The sequence below is a fragment of the Poecilia mexicana genome, unplaced genomic scaffold, assembly GCF_051168715.1.
Source record: "Poecilia mexicana isolate PSO_F unplaced genomic scaffold, ASM5116871v1 scaffold_6, whole genome shotgun sequence".
NCBI lineage: Eukaryota > Metazoa > Chordata > Actinopteri > Cyprinodontiformes > Poeciliidae > Poecilia > Poecilia mexicana.
This window is the reverse complement of record NW_028263375.1, coordinates 4,766,074-4,792,711: the sequence shown is the minus strand read 5'-3', so window position 1 is coordinate 4,792,711 and position 26,638 is coordinate 4,766,074. Positions and strand designations below refer to the sequence as shown.

Sequence of the window (26,638 nt, the reverse complement as noted above, 5' to 3'; positions counted from 1 at the left end):
CTTGAATGAAACGCAAACACAAGAGTAACCTCCCCTCGCTTGATCTGCCTCTCCATGTGAAGAGAAGCACCCTGAACACGAGAGGAGGAACGAATCAAACAAATTTATTACCATGTGGCCAGAAAGGTCAGACTGTGACAAAAGCCTCCTGTTGTGAGCAGGAGAGCTGCAGAGCATTAGACATGGGTCAGGCTGGGAGGAAACAAACACGAACTGGAACCAGTCCCACCACTGAAAACCTGCCGTCTCACTGGAATGGAACGTTTACCAGTTTGGATGCATTTTCCAAATTCTACTTTTGCAGTCGGGACACAGTTATGTAATCATTAATTATAAATTCAGTTACATTTAATCATCTGAGTTTCAATCCGTATTTGTCCTAAAACACGTCTTTCTTGTAAAGCTTTAGTTTTAGTTAAGTGGTTAATAAGTGAATACTTTATTTAGATGAACTATTTTGAATTGGCAGTGGTAAATGCAAACCTCTTGAATTCATTCTAATGGGTTATTCTGTAACTAGATTCACTGGTTTGGGTTTTTGTTTCAACTCTCTGACCTGCTGCTGCAGATTCTGTCAGATTGTGATTGTTCATATATATACATATTAAAGATAAAACTTTGGGAAAAGGATTAAAGGAAAGAGTCGGATTAGCACAGCAGGATCAGAGAAATTAACTCTGAGGATCTAAAAGGCTTCCAGATATGTGCCAGAAGAGACAGAGCTCTACTTTGCTTTACTCTGTTCATCCTTCTTGTTATCTGCTGAATGCTTTGCTCTCTCTCAGCCTGGATTGAGCCAGTGCTGTGCAGGTTTTGTTGGCGTTAAATGCTTATTACAATCGAACTCCAGTCTGTTTGCCTAGAAAGTAGAGAGACAAAAACTTTCCGGAAACACGAAGCGGGATACCCTGGTTTCTCCGTTTGCGCTCTAAAAATACGCCTGAGCCGCTTTGTGATATTAGATCTGGGTGATGATGACATATAACTCACAGATGTTCAATCACTTTCACCAAACTTTCACCAGACTGAATTTTATTTTAACAGATGGAAATCTTTACATTTTAAAAGCATTAGAGCACAAACTTCTAGACTGGATCAAGTTTACTTTTTCTGTGTCTTGAGATGTCATGTGTTGTGAATTGGACATAAATAAATTACATATATATATATATATATATATATATATATATATATATATATATATATGCACAGAAATTAATCTAAACTGGATCTTCAATCATGGACCAGTAAACAGTGTTTACTGTTTTATTGGCTGGAAGGATGGAGATGTTTTGCGCTGTACTGGTTTAACTGGACCCATAATAAATCTGCCTGGTGATCTTGTAATGCAGCAGTTTTACATGAATTAGGAGGATTTAAGGTTAGGATTTGAAAATCAAATCTATTTCTTTCATGTCTGCTCCTTCCTCCTTGTGTTTTCTGGTGCCAGATTATCAGGAACCCTCTCCGTGCATTTCCACAGTGGACCCTCACCGAGGTGGATTAGATATAAAATATAATACAGAAAATAAAGTTTAGGGAACTGAAATCCCTTGGAGTTACACTACTTGGCACTACTGACTGGCATTTGCAAAGTGGCCAATCCAGGAGCAGCATTTATTTTTATTGGTGCTGATTGGCTGAACAGTGGAGAGAAGAAAGTCTGTGATATGAGCTTCTACTGTAGTGATAAGACGGTTTCCACTGTGTGCATTGATGCATGTTAAGCTGTATTTGCTGTTTGAACTATTAAAACAAGAAGAGCATACATCAGTGACCTCTTCCACCCTAAACTGGGCCGACCTCCTCTGTGTTTCGGAGGATATTAAAGTCGTAGTTTGGTCATGCAGGTTTTTCTGCCTGGTTTCTCATCTTGGACTCGTTGAGTCGCTGAGTTTGGAAAATCCTGATGATGTGATGACTTGTCCTGGGCTTTCAGTCCTTTTCTAATATCCGGCCTGGCCTCATGTTTGCTCTGGTTGGTTGGTTGCTGCACCACCAAATCAATCTTTTTTTTTTTAAGTTTTTGTACCTCCATCCTAATACTGCATTCATCTCATGACTGAAACTTGCTTCGCTGACAAAGTGGTTTGCTCTCTCTTGATTATTTCTCATCATAAATCTTACTGTGCATTTTTTATGGACCTGGCTAGAATCTGCCTGAAAGCAAACTTTCTCAAATTAGTTTTTTATTGTGAACAAAGAAACTTCTCGTCATTCAATGAAAAGTTCTTTATTAGTAAGTTACCCTTTACTTAGAAAGCCCAAGCTTTTGGAAAGTTACCAACTGAAAAATGTCTCTGCCTCAGTCATCATTGTGACAAGCTGAGCAGGAACGACGGACTGAGCCTCATGAATGAAATCCAGACACGCTGTGGAGGGAATGATGGCTGCAGCCTTGAAGCACAGCTTCAAGAAGAAGTAAAAGTTTTTCAGTGGCCTCCCTTGTTAGAGGCCACATGATCTTTTTGCTCCTGTGGGAGTCGGTGTAAAGGCTGGCGGTTTGGGGAGGAATGTGCTCCCGGCTGGAAAACACTCGCAGTCCACACAGAGGTCCTTCCTGCTGCCATTTCTACTTAGAGCCTGATCCGAGCCAGCAGCCCAGAGCTGGCCTTGCTCTCCAGATGGCCTCCATTCTGGTACAGGAGCAGGGGATGATGGTGATGATGATGATGATGATGGTGATGAACATCCACATGGATTAATGATTTGCCCAATGGTGGACACCAAAATTAGCTATGCTAACCCTAAAGCACTAATCATAAACATCAGTTCTCATGTTAGTGATTAATGAATCTGTACATCTCATGTTTGTTTGGAGCTGCTGGACAAACAGTCTTCACCCCGTCAAAATAAGAGCATGGATATAAACATCTACTTCACGAATTCCCAAACCAAAACTTCTACCCAAATGTCAAACTTTTCTTACCTGAAAGTTTACAAAACAGTCAAGTACATTAGTGCTTTAGAACTTAAAACATGATTTCTTTATTAATTAGCTCTGCTATAAACGGACCCAGCACTGGATTAGCCATATGTTCAGGGAGCTGCCTGAAATCCCAGCTGTAGGTTATAATGCAGACGATTCTCATTTATCTGCTGAGTGAGTTTAAAAAGCCAGTCTTTATTCTCCGTTACTCGGCTGTCAGCCTGTCAGGTGCTGCTTGGATCTGCGACACATGAGCAGAAGAAAGTCCGAGCAGTGAAACGTGTGCTTGGCAGCTCATCATGCCAGGATGTAAGAGCTGCTGGCTTCTGACAGCCTCACTCTGCCGATGTGTTCAGCTTGGCTGCCAGAAGAATCCGGTGTGGTTTTTCAGCAGCATTAATGCATCTGGCTGCAGTGGCTCGGCAACGCCGAGCCAAGCTGAATCCAGAAAAGCTTTGACATGTCATGGAACCATTAGAGCCTCATATGAACCTCCTGGGCTGGAATAAAGACCTCACTTGACAAATAGACTGAGTAAAATGAAAGGCATGTCTGAGGATGGAGTAGAGAGCTGAGCTGCACCACCTCCATCATTGTGACCAGAGTAAATGCAGAAACCTGATTGGCTGTGTGCTGAGGAGCTCAGCAGTTTGCTCCCATCTCCCTGCTGATTGTTGCAGCGCTCTTCCAGGCTTCCTGCTGGCTACTAACATTCGAGAGCTGCAATTTCTACTATTTCACCACATTTTATGATTTGATGAATGCTGCAATCTATGGTGGGAGATCTCTGCAGCATCCCAACAGACTAAGAGGGATTTCACTTTCATTATGACCTAAGGAAGACGTCACTGGGTGTTCTCCATGCCTGCATTTTGAAATGGGTCTGTAACCAAACATCACCCATAAGTTTAATAAAAAATCATTTTGAATACAACAAAGTACTGCAGTTTAAAGGTTTGCAGGTTCATGATTTTTACCGCTTTCCAAAATCTTAGAGTGAGTGCCATAAGACTTGTTTTCAAGCTGTCATGGTGATGCTTGTTATAGAAAAGTGATGGTGCTAAAGTCTTTATGACTGTGTTGAACTTTGGTTTCTGAAGTCAAATGACCTTCTGCATTGGCCACACACGGTTTATGATAAATGTTTATTTCTGCTGTGTTTTGAAGCCGCCTGCCGGAGCGGATCAGGTCTGCAGCTGCAGCGTCGGATAAGCTGAATATGTTTCTTATGAAGGAGCTTGTCCTCATATATTCTCTTATAAATATTGAACTTTGTGTCTTTGGGAGTAAAAGATGTTTTAAACTCTAAGTTAGAGCTGACACTTATTGCTCTCTTCTTTCTTTAAAGATTCCTAATAAGCCTGGTGCTAAAATTAAGACTATTTCACGCCCAGCAGTAGCTACTTCTTTGTCACAGGAAGCCTGATCTACTGATCTGACTAATGATAGGCCGGCGCCGGCGGCTGAGCGGTTCACACTGGGAGAGGAGACGGAGAGCAGTAACTCACGTTAACTTTGGAGAAGCTGAAAACCCACTGGGCTGACTTCTTCTGCTGCTGGTGAAAGTTCAATAAAGTTCATTTTAGTGACTAGGTTTTTACAGACTAGGTTTGAAATATTCTGCTTTTAGGGTAGAGCAATCCAGTCCTTGTTGAAAGAGTCTTAAACTGACACTCTAAGTGTTGAAGTTTTTAAAGTAGATCAAATTAAAGATACTATTAGTAAAGTAGAGAGACAATAGCGGAAAACCTTTAGCCGTCTGCTTATTCAGAAACCAACTTCATGCTTGGTGTGATGATGGATTACAGGAAACTCAGTCAAAAGGACATCATGCCGTCCAATGGATGTCGTTACAGATATTGCATCTCAAACATTTTCATTTCTAAAATTTGGGTTAAAGAAAAACAAAAAAACTCACTTTGGCTACCAAGGCTAATGCTAACATATCTAAGCTAAATGCCAGAATAGGAAGAAGGAAACCCAGAGGGTGACCAGCCTCAGCATGCTAGTCGCTAGCTTCTCCAACGTTAACGGTAGCAGGGATGGGATGGATCTGACCTCCTGCAATAAGGAAGTAGCCACCACTGGGTGTGCAGTAGTTCTAGTTTTGCCAGTAATCCTGAGCTATGATATTAGTGCTTGGGAAATAAATTTTTTTCCACAACATGCTGCACAGAGAACCTTTTCACCCACATTATGCACAGCTTTCTGGTGACTCTCCTCCACATTCCAGTTGTTCAGAGACGCAGCTGGTCTGCAGCATCATCCTGCCTGAGCAAAGCCAGAGTCAGGTGGCGTGCTGCAGGTGGGGCAGACACGCCGTGCTGCAGCTGCACAGGAAAATTTATGTTTGTTCACATTTGGAAAAATTCAGATTGTTCATATTTAGAGTTTCCACTTTTATCCTGGTAAGAAATCAGGATATTTCATTAAACTTTCACACTAGTTGGTGCTGTATTTAACAATCTGAATCCTCTGGAATATGAATCCAACTGCACTGGACCGATGACGATGTTTGGTCTGCTGTCCTTTTAATGCAAGCGAGACACTGCTGCAGAAGTTATAGCAGAAAATGTAGCAGTAGAGAAGAACAGAAGTTTAATGATCAGTTTAACTTTCTTCTTGACAAAGGATCATATTTTAAAAACCGATTTATGTGGATTTAATTTAAAAACATGGCTGTCTTATTTCATGCATTCATACCTTTAAATGTGTTTAACTTCACTTCTCTTTCCTCTGATTCAATTTTTGTCCCACATAATAAAAATGTGATGAATTGCATGAGGAGCCCCCCCTGCACACACACACACACTTCCACCTTTTCTTCACCCATTTCTCCTTGAGCTAATTACGTGTGTAAATTGTGACTACCACAGGGAGATTACAACCTTGTTCGCTCGGTTTGTTATCACTTGTCATGTGTCATTTATCAAACTTGCAATTACAACACCTCGCTCGGCTTTTGCTGCAGCTTCTCTCACAGGGGGGCTCATTAAGCAAATTGTAACCATCATTGTCTGAAAGGAGAGCATGATGGGCGTGCTGCTCTGTCAGAGAGCAGGAAACGTTGGACAAGGCCTCGCTGTCTCTGTAAGGACTCCTGGAGAGACACACACCCTCCCTGACCCCTGACCCCTGCTGGCGGTCCCAGCAGCCATTCACGCACACAGCTTGTGGCTGATGAAGTAGCATTGGGTCAGGTCACGCAGGCTCATCCCACACAATGGGCCGGTCCAATTGTTCCTTTTGGTGAATGCTGCTGCCTACAAGGAGAAACCCAACGTCCACATTTGTTGTCCTTAAATACCTTTAAACGTGGACGTATCAGCAGCTTTGCCCTGCTGGCCCTGATCCTGGCAGCAGGAGCAAACAGCCTCCCACAGCCGTCCTCTTTCTAAACTCTTCCTTTCCTCCCGTAGTGTGTTTTCTTGACCGCCGATTTCGAGCCGTTCTCCACTGCTAAAGGCAACAACTCGTAGAGCTCTGCTGTGATGACTGTCCTGCTCAGATCTTTAATTAAAATACAGATTTATTTGATTCAGTTCAGCTAAAAGATACTTTAAATTTCCCAGAGGGACAGTAAATGTTCCCAATTAAATGCTGCAGCTCGGATCATAAAAGTATCTTCAGAGAGTTGTGGTGGATGATGATGCTAATCCAGTAACAGTCAGTCCTGCAACAAATCTGAAGAGGCCTCTGACTGAAGATCATTTCTGTATGACATAGCTCCTCTATGTGGCTACGGCCACATAGAGGAGCTTTTGGTTCCTCTCTGGATCCATGAATCCCAGATTCAGTTTTCTCTCTTTGGTCGTTGGAGCAAACTAGTTGTTTTAAATTTGGTCCATCCATTAAATCCGGCTGGCCAGTAAAATGTGACGTTAGCCAGTAACCAGACGGTTCTTGATGCTCAGTTTCAGTTTGTTTTGCTGAAATAATTTTTTTTCCCGTTCGTTCATTCTGATTAAATGAACCAGACTTCTTTGTGAGTCAGTATGCTGTTGGACCAGTTTGTGATGCGTTCACTGACTCAGACTGTTTTCATTACTTCATTATTATCATCTTCAAACATTGTTTACATCCATCTGGTTTCTCCTGGAGCAGAATTATGCTGCACGTCTCACAGCAACGACGTGAAAGTCGGATAAAATGCAACATGACCTTCAGACTGCAGATGCTTTGAATACTATCAGGAACGATTTGGTTCCATGCGACACAAACTGGGTTTTTTGGTGGTGAAAAGATCAGAATTTTTCCATTCAGACTAAATGAAAAAATCAGATTTGGTTTCATCCTCCTGCTGTTTGAATGCGGCTTCATTTCTGGTTTGGTGTAGCCATGTGATCACTTTTTCTGACTGTTATTGTAAACAAAAATTAAATATTGTCTTTTCTGCTTGTAGAATGTAGAGGATCATATGTATGTTTTGCTCATTTAGCTACTGATTTGAGTCACATATCAACGTTTTTCTGTTTTCTCTTCCCAGCCGAGCCATTAAGACCAATCAGGACCTGCTTCCGGAGACGCCCTGGACCAACATCTTTTACGATGACTTCTGGGGAACCCTGCTGACCCACAGCGGCAGCCACAAGTCCTACCGGCCCCTCTGCACCCTGTCCTTCCGCCTCAACTACGCGGTGGGCGGCCTGGAGCCCTGGGGCTACCACGCCGTCAACGTGGCGCTGCACGGTGCCGTGACCGTCCTGTTCACCTCTCTGGCCCGCCTCCTGCTGGGCGGCGGGCCGTGGAGCCTGCTGGCCGGCCTGCTGTTCGCCTCCCACCCAGTCCACACTGAGGCGGTGGCGGGCGTGGTGGGGCGGGCCGACGAAGGCGCCGCCCTGTTCTTCCTGCTGTCCTTGCTGTGCTACGTCCGTCACTGCGGGCTGCGGGGCCGCGCCGGGCCCTGGCGGCTGGCAGCGTGGCTCCTGAGCAGCCTGGCCTGCGCCGCCTGCAGCATGCTGTGGAAGGAGCTGGGAGTCACCGTCCTGGCCGTGGCGGCTTTATACGACGTCTGCGTCTTCCACAGACTCAAACTGAGACAGACCATTCTGCTGCTTTACAAGGTAAAACTCTTTGCTTCTGCCTCAGAGGGAAGGGAGGTGGGTCACACAGAGGTGTGTTTGCAGCGCTGGTTTATTCCGAGTGTGTGAACAGCTGCGTCCTTCGGGGATCACTGGCTGGTTTCATTTGTTTGCAAAAGAAGCAAACAAATCTGAACAAGCAGAGCAGCGCTGATGGTTTACAGCTCTTCATTTGCTTCTGGTGGCTGATATGAGAGGAATATCTTTATGTCTGGTATGCAAACAAACAGCTTTTCATAATAAAAGCATGACAAAATGACACCTTAATCTTTTCGGGATTTTATCTGCAGGACAAAAAGTGATGATATTTATCTGGATTCGGTGTCCATCCAGATTCAGTTTCTGTTTCAATATTGGGCAACCATATTAATGAATGTAAAATGTTGCCTTAATTACATCAGATTAATTAGAATCCAAACTAATAACACAACATGCAAAAATACCAGACAAGAAAGGCAATAAAAACATCGTAGAAAAAGTATTTTATTACATCAATGAAAAGGCCTCGTGTCTTTTGAGATGTTTATAAATTGATATTTGCCATAAAATATTTGCAGAAACAGGAAGTTCCTGAAAGGCACCTGATGTTCTTTAAGCTTCCAGCAGAGATAGGTGGCGCTCTCTCCAACAGGTGATGTGTCTCTACACTCTGATAAAACATTCTGTGAAAATGAATATTTTCTGAAGCTCACAGTCTGCCCTGGAGCTCCGCCTCGTTCCATTTGTACCGCTTTGCTTTTTAATAAAATCCTCAGAACAAGACCTGATGGATTATTAACGACATTTCTCAGTTAGCATCATAATGATGTAAAAATCCTATTTGAATTTATGCTTAAAAGTGTAACTGTGCCTGAGGAAAACCAGAAAATAATGCAAATCAGGTTCACACAACGACTAAATCTTTAAATCATGGCTCCACCTCCGACCACATTATTGTCTCTTATTGTATTTTAAAAACTTCCCCTTAAAATGTCTCTTGATAAATTATTAAACTTTGTGAACTTTGACTTGAACTCTCAACTAAACACAAAATATTCTAAAAATGTGTTGAATGAATGTAAATATTCCTCACTGTGGCCTTGAGAAGAACATTTTAAAGATTTGCAGTCATTGTTTCTGACTTATGCATTATTAAAATCATTCAGAATATGAAGCATAACATGCAAAATACCTGAAGTGTCTGTTTTTAATGGATGGTGCACATTTTAGATATACGTGTTGTAGAAGCTGCTCTTTGCATGAAGCTTGTGGCTTTTCCTGTCTGTGTGTGTGGGTGTGTGTGTGTGTGTGTGTGTATGGGGGTGTGTGTGTGTGTGCGTTTGTTTGTAATACCTTGTGGGGACGATTTTCCTGACATATGCTACGTTGTGGGGACCAGTCGCTCCTCGTGGGGACCTGAGCCTGGTCCCCACGAGGGGAAACCCTGTTTTTGGGTCAGGGGTCAGAGTTAGGGCTAAGGTATGAATTGAGTTTTGGTTGGTTAGGGTTAGGTATGTGATGGTTAGGGTTAGGAAAAGGGTAAAGGTCAGGTTTAGGCTGTAGAAATGAGTAGAAATGAATGGAAGTCAATGGAAAGTCCCCACAAAGATAGCAAAACAAACGTGTGTGTGTGTGTGTGTGTGTGTGTGTGTGTGTGTGTGTGTGTGTGTGTGTGTGTGTGTGTGTGTGTGTGTGTGCATGTCTTCATGCTTTTACCACATGCTCAACAAAAGAACAGAAAGAAAAGAAAGCATTTTTCTGGAGAACTAGCTGAAATAACAAAATGTGATGGCCGTTTTATAACTCCTTGTTGCCGTAGCGCCCGGTCTGTTCAGAAGACCTTTTCTCCATAAGCACCTGTCAGAAGCGTTTTCCATTTTCTGCCTGTTTGTTGGTCCACATTTTCCCCAACATAGCAGATCCAACAAGATGGCTGCCCAGGCTGCTCTAAACCAGCCAATGGGAACGAGCGCTGCTGAGAACAGAGCTGCACAATATCAGGAAAACAATCGTGATTAATTGATTATCAAAATAAAATAAAAATCATTTACACGAATATACAAACTCTAAAAATGACCATTTGCTGAAACAACAGGACAGTAATTCAATCAAAAATGTACAAAAAATCTATATATTTTACATTTAAGATGAAAAACCTTGGTTTTCTGTAAACCCAGAACTCTCCTAGCCTCAGTTTTAACTTCACCTGATTCAAATTCTGATAAAGAAATCTCAACATGAGCACCTTTTGCTTTCCAGTTATTAATCCAAAACCCAATCACCAGATCAGTAAACAGTATTTTGTTTAGCTGCAGATGCATCCTTTGCTACAGATGATCAAGTGTTCACTAAAGGAATGCTAGGTACTAAAATCTTTGTTTTCTTAAAAAATATTTTTTCCTACAGTGGAGAAATCAATGAATATTCACATTTTGAAATATAAATGCAGGATTTATCTTTTTTATGGAATCAGAGGTCACACATAAGTGGAAAGTCCAAACGTCACACCATCCTGCTAAGATTTAAAGATATTATTATCCACCTAATATAAACCTTTTTGTTCCTGTTAAAGCCAATAAATTATCTTATCATAGAATATTCTTAAAACTTGATCTAATATTTCCTTTCTTAATCTAAATATTCCTCATTATATTTTATATTTGCTCACTCGGTTTGCAACTCCTGAACTCTTTCAGCGTAATTTTGTAGATATTTAACTAAAATGTTAAAAGCTTGGTAGTTCATATCTTCAAAGTCGTATTGATGGTAGATGGTGATGATTGGTTATGACTGCAGCATCAACAAAGTTCACCAAGATCAGATCTCGGATGAAAGGGTGAATAAAATGACACCAAATCAGTTTGTTCTGCCCAAAGACAAAACATGAATTATGATCATTAGTTCTGCAAACACTGCAGCTGTCGTCCATAAAGGGAGAGATGACACACTGTGTGAGTTCTCCTTTTATTTTGGAGATCTTCCTCCTCCTATGAGGAGAGGAAGTAGTTAAAGCAGAACATTTAAAATGTGACGCAGTTTGGTTCCTGAAACCTGTCATTTAGAAAACCTCCATCAGACGCAGTCATGCTAACTTCCTGTCCCGGTGAGCGAAGCAGAGAGACGCTGGTCACATGGGGGGTGTTTCTGAACCAAACGGCTGATGATCCGTCACATTCAGAGCGTTTTGCTTTCTGCCCGTTAGTGTGAGGCCTGGCAGTCGATGAAGAGGAGCTGCTCTTCTGAATCCAAGTAGCAACACTTGGTTAATTGTTTGATTAAAAAATACATTTGCATCAGGCAACAAGATTCATCTGGAGACCTTTGAGTAGATTTATCCTTTATATGGAAATGTCAGGTCCTAAAATATGAAGAAATGCTGATTTTTTGGTGAACGGAATCTTTAAAGAGATTCAACCAAACTGTAAAATCTCTATAGATGGAAATGTTTCTGATTTCTCCTAACCAAAGTGATGAAGCCAGTGACTTTAGAAAATCTCAGTGTTGTTATGTACAATGTTTCACAGTAACACACCATCAGCTGTTAGCAGCTCTGCTAATCCATCTCTTTTGCTTTTGCTCCTCTTCAAATCTCGGTCTGGCAGAGAGACGATGGAGAGATGGTTGAACTTCCTCCTCTCTCTCTGCATCCATGAAGCCTCCTTTTTAGCTCCTCTTATTATTTGGGGTCAAAGTTCAGTTACTGAGATGTTAATCAGTGTACCTCGTTGCCATGGTTACGCATTAAAATAACTGTCTGAAAGTAAAAAGCCAAGAGCAAAACTCACAGTAGAACCAGAGAGAACAACTGACCGAACAGCAACAATTCGGCCAGAAAATCCTGAACAAACGTCTGGAAAAACAAGAAATGAGAACCAGCAGAGCGGCTGCAGCATGCTGCCGCCGGAGCGATGCTGCTCCAGAGTTTGGCTGACAGTCTTGATCCAACGACGGTACAACTATGCCTTAGATTCAGTTTAGTTTTAAAAAGCAGCAGCTCCCTCCTGCTGCAGGTCTTATGTTTGGTTTGAGTCCAGCAGCTTGTACAGTTTGGTAGTTTTCTGTTTTACAATGTCTTCTAATTAGCTCTTTCCACATTATGTGATGCCTTGAAAAGTGGAGAAGAGTGTCATTATGTTGTTTACTCAGATGGACCGTTACTATCTGATTCCCTCCAGTTTGCAGCTTATTAACCCCGTCACGGCCGCATGCTACGAACTCAGGCAGTGAGTTGATGGAGTTCAAATGTAACATATTGATGCCATAATCATGCTTAATGTGGAAAAACGGGCTCTTTATGAGGCTCTTTCCTGCACAGCGTTAGTTAATAGGCTCGTTTTCTATGCAAGACGCTGAAAGTCGATTAGAGCTCCTAATTTAGCTGAGGAACAAATGCAGTCAGACGGTGTTTAGCAGATACAGAGCTCTGTTCTGCATCTCTACTAACCAGTAAAATGAACGTTAAACTCGTGGAAACGACCCTGAATGTAAGAGCTGTGATAGGAAAACAATTCCTGTTCAGCAGGCGGTCCAGTGTAAACGCCTCCAGGAAAACTCGGCTCTGTGCATCGCCTCTTTTCTCTGGAGTTCAGCAACCACTGTTCCTGTGACTGAAGTCACATTTTTAACTGGGAGGGGAATATGTTTGTGATTTCTGGAGCATTCAGCATCAGCCGGACTCCTGAGGGGCCATCGCTTCCAACACGACCGCGGCGAACTTCTGAAAACGTTCCGCTGAAACGTAACGCTCTGAAACGGTAAACTGGAGGAAGCAGATTCATCTTGTTGATGTCATGTCAGCCCCTTGCATCCATCCATTCCTTCAGTGCTATGAAGGCTTCCATGGAAACTCCAAATATTCCTCCAGAATCATCAAAGTGCACAGCAGAAAAATAATTCCCAGATCTGGGATGAGACCCAGCTGGCCCTGAGTGGAAGTCAGGCTGCATCTTTTCTCTCCTCCTGTTTTCTGTTCGCACTTCTCCCGTTAGTTCAAGGTCACTGCTCAGGGCGCGCTCGTGTGCGTGTGTGTTTGTGGGATGCAGCTGATGGAGTTTACATAGGCGAAGAGCTCAGGTGTTTCAGAGTGGGTCGTGTCAGAGAGGCCAGACCTCAGGAACGCTGGAAAGCCTGAGAGCCGACAGAGTTCCAGATGTGAGATGTTGCAGTTTCTCTGCAACATATTTTCATCCCATGGATGTTAATCAGCGTTGTCCAAAGTGTGGCTCGGGGGCTGTATGTGGCCCTCTGGATGATTTTGTGTGACAAATAAGATCTGTAAGCAGAGGCAATGGTCAACTTTTTTTATTTCTTTTAGCTCGGCAAATTTTACAGACCAATTATACCTTAAAATGACAAAAAAAAAGTTTGATTCAACACAAGTTTCCTATTCATTGACCAGGTTTTTGCATTTGTTGCTATTTTGTAATATTATATTATCACAAACATCCAGAAACTCTTTCTCAGATTTGGGCTGAGAAACCAATCAACCCCTGAAAAAATCAACAAACTATTATGTTTGCTTCAATAAAAGCTTGCATTATTTGAGCTGATAAAATAGTAAATATCATGAATTTTTGTGTTCAATAATAATAAACGCCCTGCTGGATCATCCTAGAACAAATGACAACCAGCGTTAAAACAGCTTCTGTGTTTTAGAAGCAGCAGAGGGAAACCCAGGCAGGCCGTTCGTTTTACCTGCGGCTCCACAGATGCTCCTTCGTGCTCTAATGGTTCCTGTCACTGCGTGATAGATTGAGCCCGGTGGGCTCGGCTCGCGCCCCCTGCCCTCTCCCACCTGCCTCTCTCCTGGGAGGCTGACTGTGTGGAGGACGCCTGCATGGTGTCAACCTGCTGAGTCTGGCTGCACCAGGCAGGACATCAGTAACTTTATAAAAAATGATTTCATTTCAATCACGCATCATTCCAGTTGATCCTAGTTATCAATCAGTTAATTTTATTATTGAAATTATTTTACAAATTTTCTGAGGAAACCCAGCAGAGCATCGAGTCGTTGACTTACAGCAGTCACTCTTCCTGACCAGCAGGGGGCGACTGCAGACGATCACTTCGCTTACAGCAGGGGTGTCAAAGTCAAATGGACGGAGGGCCAAATAAAAAATTTAGCTACAAGCCGAGGGCCGGACTGATCGAATGTTCATTGAAATGTTTTTAAATGACGCATATAGTCTAGTGAACCTAATTGAACCTACTGAAAACCTAACAAATATATTCCAATATGATCAGATAAATAAAGCAATATTTTCTTATGGCTCTGTCAGTAATCTTTAATTTTCAACAGACACAACTGAAATATTTTTAAAATATAATTGGATTGAAATACAATAAAATAAAGTGCAAAAATCTATTAATCCACATATGTCAGAGTCAAGGCATTTAGATGTGTTGCCGTCGACACATCTAAATTTGCAGTACCGTAATTCCGCCACACGTAGCGCTAAGTGGAAAAATTCCAACGGTTTCTGAAAGGGGAGACGTTGCACTTTCCAGCAAGTATCGGGTTAATACGGTAACTTCGCAGCTGCAGCTGCAGAGAATGTAATTAATCCGGGGGGCACTCGTTTAATAGACGGTATATTTCGGCAATAACTTGGTGGATATTGAAAGTTCCGGTTGTTATGGATACATGGGTAAGTACATCATCTCACAGAACATTTAAAGAACTACTTACAGTTCAAATAAGGAAGATATTTTTTTTCAGACGGGGTGCCGGCTTGCTGCGGGCCGGTTCTAATAATAAATCAAGATCATCCCAGGGGCCGTAAAAAACCTTCTCGCGGGCCGGATGTGGCCCGCGGGCCTTGACTCTGACATATGTGGCTTACAGCAACCCCTCATTCAGAGCATGCATGTGGCGACAGTAGAGAGGAAAAACTGTCCTGATAACAGGAAGAAACCTGCTGCAGAACCAGAACCGGGTTCAGTACCAGAACCTGGAACAGAACCAGAACCGGGCTCAGTACCAGAACCTGGAACAGAACCAGAACCGGGCTCAGGACCAGAACCAGAACCGGGCTCAGGACCAGAACCAGAACCGGGCTCAGGACTAGAACCTGGAACAGAACCAGAACCGGGCTCAGTACCAGAACCTGGAACAGAAGCAGAACCAGGCTCAGGACCAGAACTGGGATGAGGACCAGAACCAGAACTGGGCTCAGGACCAGAACCTGGAACAGAACCAGGCTCAGGACCAGAACTGGGATGAGGACCAGAACCAGAACCGGGCTCAGGACCAGAACCTGGAACAGAACCAGAACCGGGCTCAGTACCAGAACCTGGAACAGAAGCAGAACCAGAACCGGGCTCAGGACCAGAACCAGAACCGGGCTCAGGACCAGAACCAGAACCGGGCTCAGTACCCGGGGCCGCCTGACCAGCTTGAGGTTTGAGAAGACGGAGCAGAGACACAAACAGAAGAACTGAGAACTTTTGATGTAAAAAGTATAAATTTAGCAGCAGGAGAGCGATTTGGTGTTGGCAGCATTATGCCAGCCGATCCCATCCTCCAGGAAGGAACCACAGCCAAACAGAACCGGGTCAGTACTTAGTCTGGCAGTAAAATCTTACTGACATCTTCAGAGGAAGATTTGGATCCTAATTCAGTTTTTATTGTTCCATGTTGGTTCGTGTGGAGCTTTTCCTACCCAGCAGTGTCACTGAGCCAAAACCATGAATGTAGGTTTTATCACAACACGAAGGACTTCTGCTGTTTATCGGTTCTGTTTTCCTTTTTTGTGTTGAGGGATGCTGAAAAGGAAATCACTGCTGTTGCCATTAGTTCACTAAGACAAACTGATGGGCTGTTAGCTTCTATGATGCCTTTGTGCAATGAAATAGTCTTGAATCTAACGTTATGATAAACAATCTGTCTTTTTAATACCAAACTCTCAGGGCTGACATTCTCTGTTGAGACGGTTCCAGTATTTTGTTTCTGCTCCAACACATTTTTCTGCCTCGTCTTTTTCCTGTATGTTTTTCATTTCTTATTTAAATGATTTCTGAGCCTCTTCGTGTCACTTTGGATCTGCGGTTGCTTTCTCGCATTACATGCTCCGTTGGTATTCAGAGAGAAAGTGATGCATGAGCAGCCATGCGATGCTCTGAGGCTCTCAGCAGCCTGTGTGAAGAAGCACAGGCTGATTTTTTTGGGCCACTCTGATGCAGCTGAGTGTCGCTCTTTGGCAGCCTTTCCCTTCGTCTCAGCTCTCACAGAACAGCCCGATTGTTTTCTCTTCTTTCTTGTGCAGTTGCTGAGTTGCAGTTTTCTTCCTCAAACACTGGTTGGGTTGCTCTGAGTGAAATGTGCGCTGGCCCACACCCAGATCTAATTTCTGCTCTGTGACATGTTGGAATGATTATCACAGCGGTGAAGCTAAACCACACGGGACGGTCGGGGAGTCATAAACACGGACGCAGACGGTGGAAAGATCCTCCTGGAGAGAGAATCTGAAAATGAACGTCTCAGGAGCAGCTTGTTGCCTCATCAAACATCGTACCTGTTAGCACGACATCCAGCCACGCTGGGGATGTATTATTAAAAAAATACATAATAATCACGTTTAGTTTGTGCTTCGGCATTCTGCTGCAGCTAAAGGAGATAACGGTGCTTTCTTTCTCTGCTTCCACATCTGGAAAATCTTCTCAGTCGTCAGACTCAGCGGTAATCTTCGGACACACCGGTGCAGCATAATAAGTGAGTTATTATGCCCTTGTGTGAATTTGAGTCTGCGTTTGCAGACTTTGAGAAACTTGGGTGGTGTGCCCAGAATACTCCCACAGCATTAAAGGTTTCTTTCATCTCTCGTTCTGTCCCGTCTTTCTTTTTCCCCGACCCGCTCTGTGTTTTCTTGCTGGAGCTTTTTTCTCTCTGTGAACATCTTTGGTTTACCGTCTTCACTGAAAACTGAGAATTAAAGCAATCCACCAAGTCATAAATGGTTTCTGTGATACTGCAATCACTTTTATGATGACGTTATCTTTTTATTAGCTTGTGCAGGAGCTAAAGGGAAGTTTGAACTATTTTCTTATCGACACAAATGCCTCTTAGTTTTCCACCTGGCCCTGAGATTTTGTTTTGAGCAGTGGAGTGCTTTTATACTGGTATTGTAGAAAAATCCTATTTAAAACTCAACATACTGAAGCAGTTAGTGACAAAAATTTAACTTGTAAAACAAGTATTTTAAAAGATTTCTGTTTCTACACTCGGCAGCCCGATCTGACTTCCTGTCATTTGAGAATCAATACCATAAGAAAATTATGACAGAATCACGACTTGCAACGTCTTCCTGCACCAAGCTACTGCTAGTCCAACGCTCTGAGTTCTGCAATGACCTGTAGCATGACACTGATAAAGATTCACTCCAAATGCTGAAAGTTAAACTGACAGCTTGACCTACTTTCTGAATAATGTGGCTGATAATTATCTGAGTATTTGGGGGAATCCATTAAGCATTTATATTCATCCCCAAAAGGTCAAACAGATGTATGAATATATATTACAGTAATGAGATGGACAGGAGACCAAGACGATGTGTCTCACTGGGAATCCCACATCATTGATCCCAATAAATCTGAGCTATTCAGGAACACACACACAGTTCACCAGATCTCCCTACTTTTCTCACATTTAAATGTTTTTCAGTATAACAGCAAACTTGTCAAGATAAGCAGCTGATCTCAGGCTCTACTGGAGCAGATAGCTGGACTAATGCCACACAAGCTTCAATATTCTGTACAGTCAGCACATTTACTTTTGAAAACAAAAAAGAAAAAATGTTTATGTTTCCTATTAATAAATAAATGTTAGCAGGGTTTCTTTTGCAGTCTGGAAAAGTCTAGAATTTGATTTTATTTCCTTCCTTATCTTTATTATTTTACTTTTTTTTTATTTGAATAAAGTGAAAAGATGATAACGTCTAAATAACACCAAAATAAAGTTGTAATATCACGAGGATAAACTGATATTATGAAAATTAAGTAATAATAATGGAGATCAATTACCAGAATTTGTATATTTATTTTCCTAAAATAATGACTTTATTATCATAATGTTATTCCTGTAATGCTGATGAACGTTGCTTGGAGATGTGGCGGAAGCTGCAAGCTGCAGCACATCTTCCCCATCTGGGTTCTGATTTTTCTGCACTGGAAGCCGTCACATCTCACCAGCAGCCATCTTTGTGCTGCTGGCAGAGTTCCAGTCACGTTCACCTCTTTCCAGTAAAAACAGCAACAAATGCTGTGGTGTCAGTGAGGCCTGGTGGTCACCCTGTAACCTGAGCCACCAGAGAAGAGAAGACAGAGTTCAGCTGGGGATTTCTCCCTCTGACGGTCCTTCAGCTCCAGCTTGGACTCATTCATGCTCGTGTTCTGCTGCAGGAACTCACCGCCTCCACAGAGTAATCCTTGGAATCCTGCATGCACAGGACAAACTTTGTTTCTGTTGACTTCTCCCCTCCATCCTGTGCTCCACAAAGCCAGCCCGCAGCACTAACCTGCTTCATCTTCCTCCTCCGCCTTGAAGCTTGAATCAGCATCCTGTCACAGTAAATTTGCAGTCGTGGTCACACAGTCTACTTGACCCTCACAGTGCAAATAAATGGGGGAAATGAAAGGCCAGAAACGAGACACACTGGGTTTATTTTTCAAACCATTACTGTGGTTTCACTCAATAAATATCTCCTCTGAAATGTCAAGGGGTCTGTGTCAACGTTGGTTTTCCATTGTCATTAAGCTCTTATTGCTCTGTCTGCTTGACTGATTTGGTTTTAAGAATAATTTAACCCCATAATCCCTGAATGTACATTAAATTGTACAAAAAATTATAGCACTTGTATTTTTGCAGTCAAACCTACATTTAAATAAATTTGAACATTATAACTACTGGTAGTGTAAATCCAGGTATGGTGCACATTAGATCCACTCAGCACTTAAGGAAGGAAGCAGTTTACAAATTTAGCAGTTTTTTGGTTTTTTACACGCGTTATGTCAGGCAGCCCAACAAATTTACTCTGGGTTTATTCAAATGTAATAAACATGGAGATGGAAAGAAAAGGAATGTGGAAAAATGTTTGAAGGGAAGAAAGAAGGAGATAGAAGTAGAGACACAAAGAAACTTGGAGAGAACAAGTCTGGAAGTCTGCTTCTAGGCCTGCAGAAAGAGAGAAAACCAAACTGAGAAACCATACCAACAAAAACATTTACATATATAATAACTTCAACAACACACAGTTCATCCAACTCAACTTTCCTGTGTCACCTCAAGTTGACAAATTCTTTCTCACAGTCGACAGCTCCGTCGTGTTTCCCTCCCTCAGACCGAACCTGGACTCAAACTCACCTGTTCAGGCAGCATGCTCACTTTAACGTCATGTTTCATCCGATGTTTGCACTGGGAGAAAATGAAGACAGATTTACAGTCCGTTTTGCATTTTTAAAGCTTTTCAGTTGGTTAGTTTTTATATTTGACATTCTTGTAGCTTTGCAACTCAGCAGAAACTTTTGGAAAACTTTCCTCCTCAGCCTCCAGCTCAGCAGGTAGAAGGTCAACTCTTACAACAGCAGCTTCTACTTTCGGACGTGTTTGTTTGCCAAAAGTTTTGCTGCTCTTCCCCACATATTTCAAGCTCAGGTTTCACTAGCCTATGAGAACTTGGCAAAGTGGAGAATTTTCCATTGATCATGAGATTTTATTCTCTTTTTTTCATGGGCTGCTCATATTTTTATCCTGCATACCTGAAGAAAACATTTTACATTAGACCAGACGTTCGGGAGTTTTTTTCTAAACTGAGAGAAAAAAAACAGAAACGTTGCTCTTTTTCTTGTTGGTCCAGATGTAAATATCTGGTTTCTGATGGACGGGGACAGTGATCTGGATTTCCCTTGGTCTGATAAAAATTTAAATTAAAGTTTTTGCTCACAATGATCATCTTTAGATTTAGAGGCAAAAAGAGAGAAGCTTGCCAGCCTGAAAATGTTTCCCCATCATGATGTGATTGTGTTTTGCTACAAGAGGGACTGGTGCGCTTCACAAACAAGCGTGGACTTAACTGACTCTTCCAATCAGTTTCAGTGTATATAAGACGACCAAGTCCCTGTTTTGATTCCCTACTGAGATCTCTCTGCATGGAGGAACGAACAAAAAGTCCAGCAAACATTTGGTAAAACTTGTGAAATCTTGACAATGTTTCTTATTATTTTAGCTTTACCAAACAGAAATATGTTTGTAAATCCCAACTGACCTAAAACCAGCAAAGCTTAGCCTGAATAAATGTTAAAATAGGAAAAAAGTTTGTTTTTTCATACAGTTTATAGTCCATTAGAGGAAGGCCCCTGGTGGCCCCTAAGTTAAGATCCCTTTGCTTAAACTTGAAGAGAGCAACTTTTACAGCATCACTGCCTCGTCCACAGAGTGTTTTAGGGTCGGAGGCTCAGTGAAGCGAAGCAGGAAGCTGGAATGTTGAGTGAAGGTTTTGAAGGAAATGAATCCCACGTTGGTCCAGTGATTATGGTTAATAAAATGTGACCAAGACAGCATGATCATGATGTTTTACAACATCTCGGTTGGAAAGTTTCTTACTCAGATGTATTTGCTTTAGTCATTTGGGTGTAGGCTCTTCTGTTTTTTCCACTGTAGGCCTTTAGATATCAGGGCAGCAGTAAAAATAACAATATTTACCAGTCAATTAAACAATTGGTTTTATTTCCAATAAATTTCTGGTGATTATTGGCTCTTTTCCAGTGATTTTCTCTTTCAGACTCGGCTGTTTGTGGACCAGCCAGATGAACTGACTGGACGGTTTCTGACTGGTTCACATGAGTTAAAAGTTTGCTCCTGAGCAGATCAAGGGGAGATTTCTGAGGTTTCACCTCATGACCTTTTGCTACTCAACTCAGCTTCATATCCTAAACTGATCCATGTAGTTTGTCTGTTGCATCTATAAATATTTGAGTTGAATTTCAGATAATTTTCTGTGGAATTTGTTCTACATTGTGCTTTCAGTCACTTTGACTGTTTCAAATGTTTAACTTGGCTTTAAATGCATCCAGTTTAGTCTTGTGAACTTGGTCATCCATTGATAAAGGAGAAAAGTGCTGCTCTCTGGTCATCATGGCAACAAAATCCCACTTGGTTGAACCTGAAATTTCAGTTGGTAAAAGTTTGAGAGCCCAGTGTGATTCCATCAAGTCTGTGGCCTGTGATGGTGGCATCAGCTAACATAGAAGCACTGAGAGTACTTTTTTTCTTTTCTGTGTGAAATTTGTAGGGTTTTCCATTTTCCTTGGCTGTTATGACTGTTGGCATAATAGCCAGTGCCAACAGTCAGCACCGATATTGATGCTGCATGTGTTGCAGTGTTGCTTAGATAATTTACTTTAAAAATAATAAATTCACAATGGGACACTGTGCTTGCAAAATTTGGCTTCAGCTAATTTAGTGGAAGTTTAAACAGTGCCCAACTTTTATTTGTGGCATAAAAAAGCCAGCAAAATGTCACATTGTTGTTCCCATTTAGCTGTGAAATGAAAGTAGTTGAATAGAAATACTCTAAATCACTCCTTACAACCAAAAACTACTTTTTACTGCAGTCATTAAATGCTGAGTAAGAAGTGGAAGAGACAAAGGAACGACAAGAGCTAATTACAGGTGAGTGGGTGCAGCTGGAGAAGGGAGCAGGCAGAGGAAAACAAATGTGAATCACAAGGGAAGTATTCTGGTAAATAGGTGGGCACACACTTCTGCTAATCTGCTAACAGTGGAGCTAGCATTCCATCTAGCGCTTTTGCTCACCTTTAACAGACTTTGCTTCCCCATCGTGCATTCTTCTAAATCAATTCTAAATTGCTAAATTTCTCTGCTGTTTTCACAAACTTCCTGTAGAATAAAGTTCAAAGTCTTTGTTGAAGTTTTGATGTCGACTGGAAAGAATTCTTCTAGATCAGGGGTCACCAACTCCAGTACTCCAGGGCCATCCTGCAACTTTTAGATTCACCTCTGCTCCAAAATGTCTGAATTCCCTCACCAGCATTCATTCCTCTCTGCAATAGGCTGGAAACGAGCAGTTTATTTGATCCAGGTGTGTTTGAGCAGAGACATCTAAAAGTTACAGGATGGTAGGACTGGAGTTGGTGACCCCTGTTCTAGAAGTTAAACATTTATATTCATGCTCTTATTTTGAAGTGGGTGAAGGGCGTTTAAGCAGCGACTCCGTTTCTTCTCTTCATGTTCTCTCGTTTTTCTCTCTTAATTTAATGTAAAACAAGAAACATACCAGAACAAAATAAAACTCTGCTTTTAGAGAATAAGATATAAGCATAAAGACAATATATGGGGGCGCTATGAAACATGCACTGTATAATGTCAGAACTAAATTGGTGCTTCAGGATTATAATCTTTCAAGGACAGATATAATTTGATAGGCATAAGAATTTAATTTTGATTTGTAGGACTCTATATAAAGATTATATATAATTGAAGACAATTAAATATGGAAATTAGGTTTTTGTTGCAGATGTTGCTATGAAAAAAGTAAATGATTTCCTTCCAGAATATTCCTGTATGACAACAATCCCCAGACAGATGCTCCTCATGTTATTCTGTACCCAGAATGCCTTGCTGTAGTTCTACAGTAAACAGTTTAAAATCTACAGATATCCTGTGTGCTTTCAGACATGTGGTAGGTATCATTATTACCAAAATTAGCATTTTAGCATGAGCTAAATGCCAAGTTAATATAGTGCTTTAGCATTATCTAAATACCATGTTCGTTTGGTGTGTTAGCATTAGCTAAATACCATGTTCGTTTGACTCTTTAGCATTAGCTAAATACCATGTTCGTTTGACACTTTAGCATTAGCTTAATACCATGTTCGTTTGACACTTTAGCATTAGCTAAATACCATGTTCGTTTGACACTTTAGCATTAGCTTAATACCATGTTCGTTTGGTGTGTTAGCATTAGCTAAATACCATGTTCGTTTGACTCTTTAGCATTAGCTAAATACCATGTTCGTTTGACACTTTAGCATTAGCTAAATACCATGTTCGTTTGGCGCTTTACCGTCGGCAGAACTAATGTTTATGGTTAGTGCTTTAGGGTTAGAGCAGCTAACCTTTTAGTTAGCCGTCCCCAGGACTGTACAGATAGTTCTCCATTCCAGAATCTGTGGTGTGTTGGACTGAAGCAGTGCAGCTAATAAAACACTTCTTAGGTGCTGAGGGGAGTTTGTGCTCCCACAGCTCAGAGATGTTATGGCACCAAAAATTGGACCAACACACTATTTTGCAGGTGATGATAATTTCCTGATGTACGTATGAGGCATATCTGGAATATTAATGAAGTTTGTCAGAAATGCTATCCAGAACAAACTGTAAAATCTTATTAATGAGGGATTTTTTATGTGCCAGCTGCTGGTAATCCTAAACACATGTTGGGAAATTAATAATTAGACTCTTATCTTGTTCAGCTTGCTGAGAATCTGCTTTCCCAGCCAAGGGTACTTTTCTGTCTTGGAGGATCCAGCTGTGGCTGATAAGGAAGAGAGATGGATGGAGAAGTTGTGGTTCGGGCTAGATTAGCTGTTCCAGCGGTTAGGGAGCAAGGACAAAAGCAGACTTCATATCCATCCATCACCACCTCAGAAAGATTTATGCAGAGGTGGAGGGGGATGTGGCGAGCCTACTAAACCTGAGCTTCCTTTGTGTTTATGTGTCCCTTCGTCTCACGGCTTTGAAGGCAGTAATGCTGTTTGATTGGTTCCCTGAGCTCATTTTCACTTCCATTACAAGTCTATCAGTGGAAGGCAGGATCTTGATGAAAGAGCCTCTGTAGACAATTGATCTCAGTAATGATGAAGAGGAGGAGAAGGGTCAGACGTGCCATTTCTTTCTCAGGATCCCTGCTCAGGTGCTCACTGGAGTGTGAGCCAGACATGGCTTTGCACTTTGATGGGCTTGTTAGATGTGTGGTGTGATGGATTGCTCTTAGGATACTCTTGAAAACCTGCTACATGTGTGGTGCACAGCACAGCGGCCAATTATCTTTAAAAAAAACTGTGCATGTTCTCTAAAATGTTTTCTAAACTAATTAAATTTCCACTTTGCTGCAACCTTTGCTCAGAACAAACAAGGTGCTGTTGGAAAAAACACAGCCGCAGCTAAAAGAGGCGGGAACAGCTCAAAGCAGGGTTTCCCTTAATTAGCCTGTTTTGCATTTCTCCAAGGATTTTTCATCCGCATGCCAAATAAAGCTTAAATTGTATCAGTTTAGAACTGAATGTGCTGGAAGCATAGAAGAGATGAAAAAACTGTGTTCTCAAACTTCCCCTGGGGTTGCGCTAAACCACTTATTTCAGGCTAAACTGGATTATTGACAAAAGACACAAAGCTGGACGGCTCGAGTTTTTATGCATAATGGGGGCTGAAGCTCCAGGCTGGTGGTTGAACTGATGGATATTTAACTGGAGGATGCACAAGATTATTTATTCATGAGAAAATACACATCGGGATTGTGTTGCCTCCGTAGCTTGTGCCTCATTACACTCCTGGAACAATGCTGGCAGTCTATTTTTTTCTGTCACCTTTTATTTTCCTTAGAAAGTCGGAGCGTTTGGTGATTTAAGCCTTGAGCAGCAGCACTGAGGTCACAGCTACGGACTGAAGTGCAGTCACAGGGTTTTATGTTCTCACTGAAGCCCAGAAATGTTCTTTTGCACAAAGAAAACCCAAATGTTGAAATGCAGAAGAAGAATTTTAAGCAAGACGTGACATGTGGATGCAGTTAGGATGGCAGCGTTTGAGTGTGCGCCGAGTCTGGGAAGAGTCGGGATGACATATCTGTTTGTCGCTGAGCCAAGTTGGAGTGAGCATGTTCTGGGGTGATTCCAGTGGATCACCGGTGGATCCCGAACAGGCAAACACGCTCGATTCAAATAAATACGCTGGTTATGGCTTCTCTCATGGCTCTCATCACAGCGGCAGCTGAACAGACCTGCAGAAATGAGTCACAGACTCAGCAGAGATCGGGGTGTTGTGTGATTCATGCCTGGTTTTAGTGAAACGTTCTCCAGACTGACTGGATTCCCCACAGTGGGGTTTCCTGTAAGCTGCTGTTTGGAGCTGCCAGAGGTCCTGAGATCCAGGTGAAAATCTCCCTAAATCTGAGCCGAATGTCGGCACAGCAGGACCTGGGGGTCCAACGCCGACCCATAAGCCTCTTTGGTGAACTCTGATCAGCTTCAGGTCACGGCGTTCTGCCGATCGGCTCCAAGCTGCACAGGCTCTCTGGGTTTCAAACCAACCGTTTGGATTTCACTTGTAGTTCTGAAACTTGACATGGCAGAACGACTGTCTATTTCTCCAGTTTTATTTTAATTAGTGAACATTTCAACCTTCCTGCTTCTGAGATAGCTTCTATTGTCTGAACAGAAATATGTCTTTTTTTCTTATTTTGTAACATTCAAATAATATTTGACTAAATCTGGAGTTTCCTTGTGAAATTCAGCAAAAAACAGATTTTTCTTTACTGACTTTGAACAAGCAGTTCATTTATTTACTCTCTTCTGTTAACATCTTGATTACAAAAAATTTCCACTGAATTCTTTGTTTTTTCTGTGAGAAGAAATCAATGTGAAGTGCTCATCTGGATTGAAACTGTGACCTTCTGTTGCTAAGCAACGAAACAGCTTCCTCGCCCGTCTCCATGAAACCCAGAATCACCCACGGTCGTTTTCAGTCCTGACCTTTTTTCTGTGATGTTTGTCATATTTCCATAAATCATCACAGATGCATTCGGCTCCAGCTCCAGAGATTTATCTCCAGAATATTTGATCTCTGTTCAGCTTTTTCCGGTTCAGAAGTTGCATAAACAGGCGGCTGGGTCAGGCTGTTGTCATGGCGTTTTCCGGATGTTTCTGGACTCGTTTCCTTCCAGTCATCAGATGCTGGCAGCGATCATTAGCAGACAGACTCTGGATTCAAAGGTTAATGATGCCCCTCTTTACAGACTCAGTTTGTAAATGACAAAGCAATCAATAGTACAGCCCCGAAGCTGTGATGGTTAAAACATCACGTCTTCTGGGCCAAACTTTGGAATATTATAATGTAACGATCTTCTAAATGATTAAATATCACAGGATGTGATGTTATGATCCCTCTGGAGATTTTAATTCCAGCATTCATTAACTTCCACTTCATCTTTTTATGTTCTGTATCTTCTTTTCCCTTGAGCTCTAAATGTAATATCTGAATATCATTTTCAGAAAGTTAAAACTACGGAGCAGATTGGAAACTTTTGCACGTTTTCCAGTGTAAGTTGCCTGGTCCGAACTCGTGCAGAAATATGTCGGGTTATTTTTCAGCGCTATGCCAACAAGTTATTGAACAGCCGAACACTCTACATATTTCATCAGTATTTCCACGCGCTGGAGAAAGTGTTGAATATCAACTCTGTTATGATGAATGGAGCTCATACAGCTGTGCTTGTTTTCTTATGTCTGCGGAGGCCGTGAAGTTAAGAGGAAAAATGATGTGTGTAAAGAAAAGATCTGCTGTTCCCGTTCATTTTAAACAACCAGTGAATTGATTCATCATAAATGTTCTGGTTTTAATAGAGCTGAGCCTGAACGATCTGAG

General features: G+C 41.9%; 1 protein-coding gene across 1 annotated transcript in view; it reads left to right on the top strand.

Annotated features, from left to right (window-relative positions):
* Window positions 1-26,638, top strand: part of tmtc2b (transmembrane O-mannosyltransferase targeting cadherins 2b) — a 93,475-nt gene that overhangs the window by 35,940 nt on the left and 30,897 nt on the right. The window contains exon 2 of the mRNA XM_015000261.2: window positions 7,416-7,992. Coding sequence (XP_014855747.2) covers window positions 7,416-7,992 — 577 coding nt within the window. The remainder of the gene's footprint in view (window positions 1-7,415; window positions 7,993-26,638) is intronic.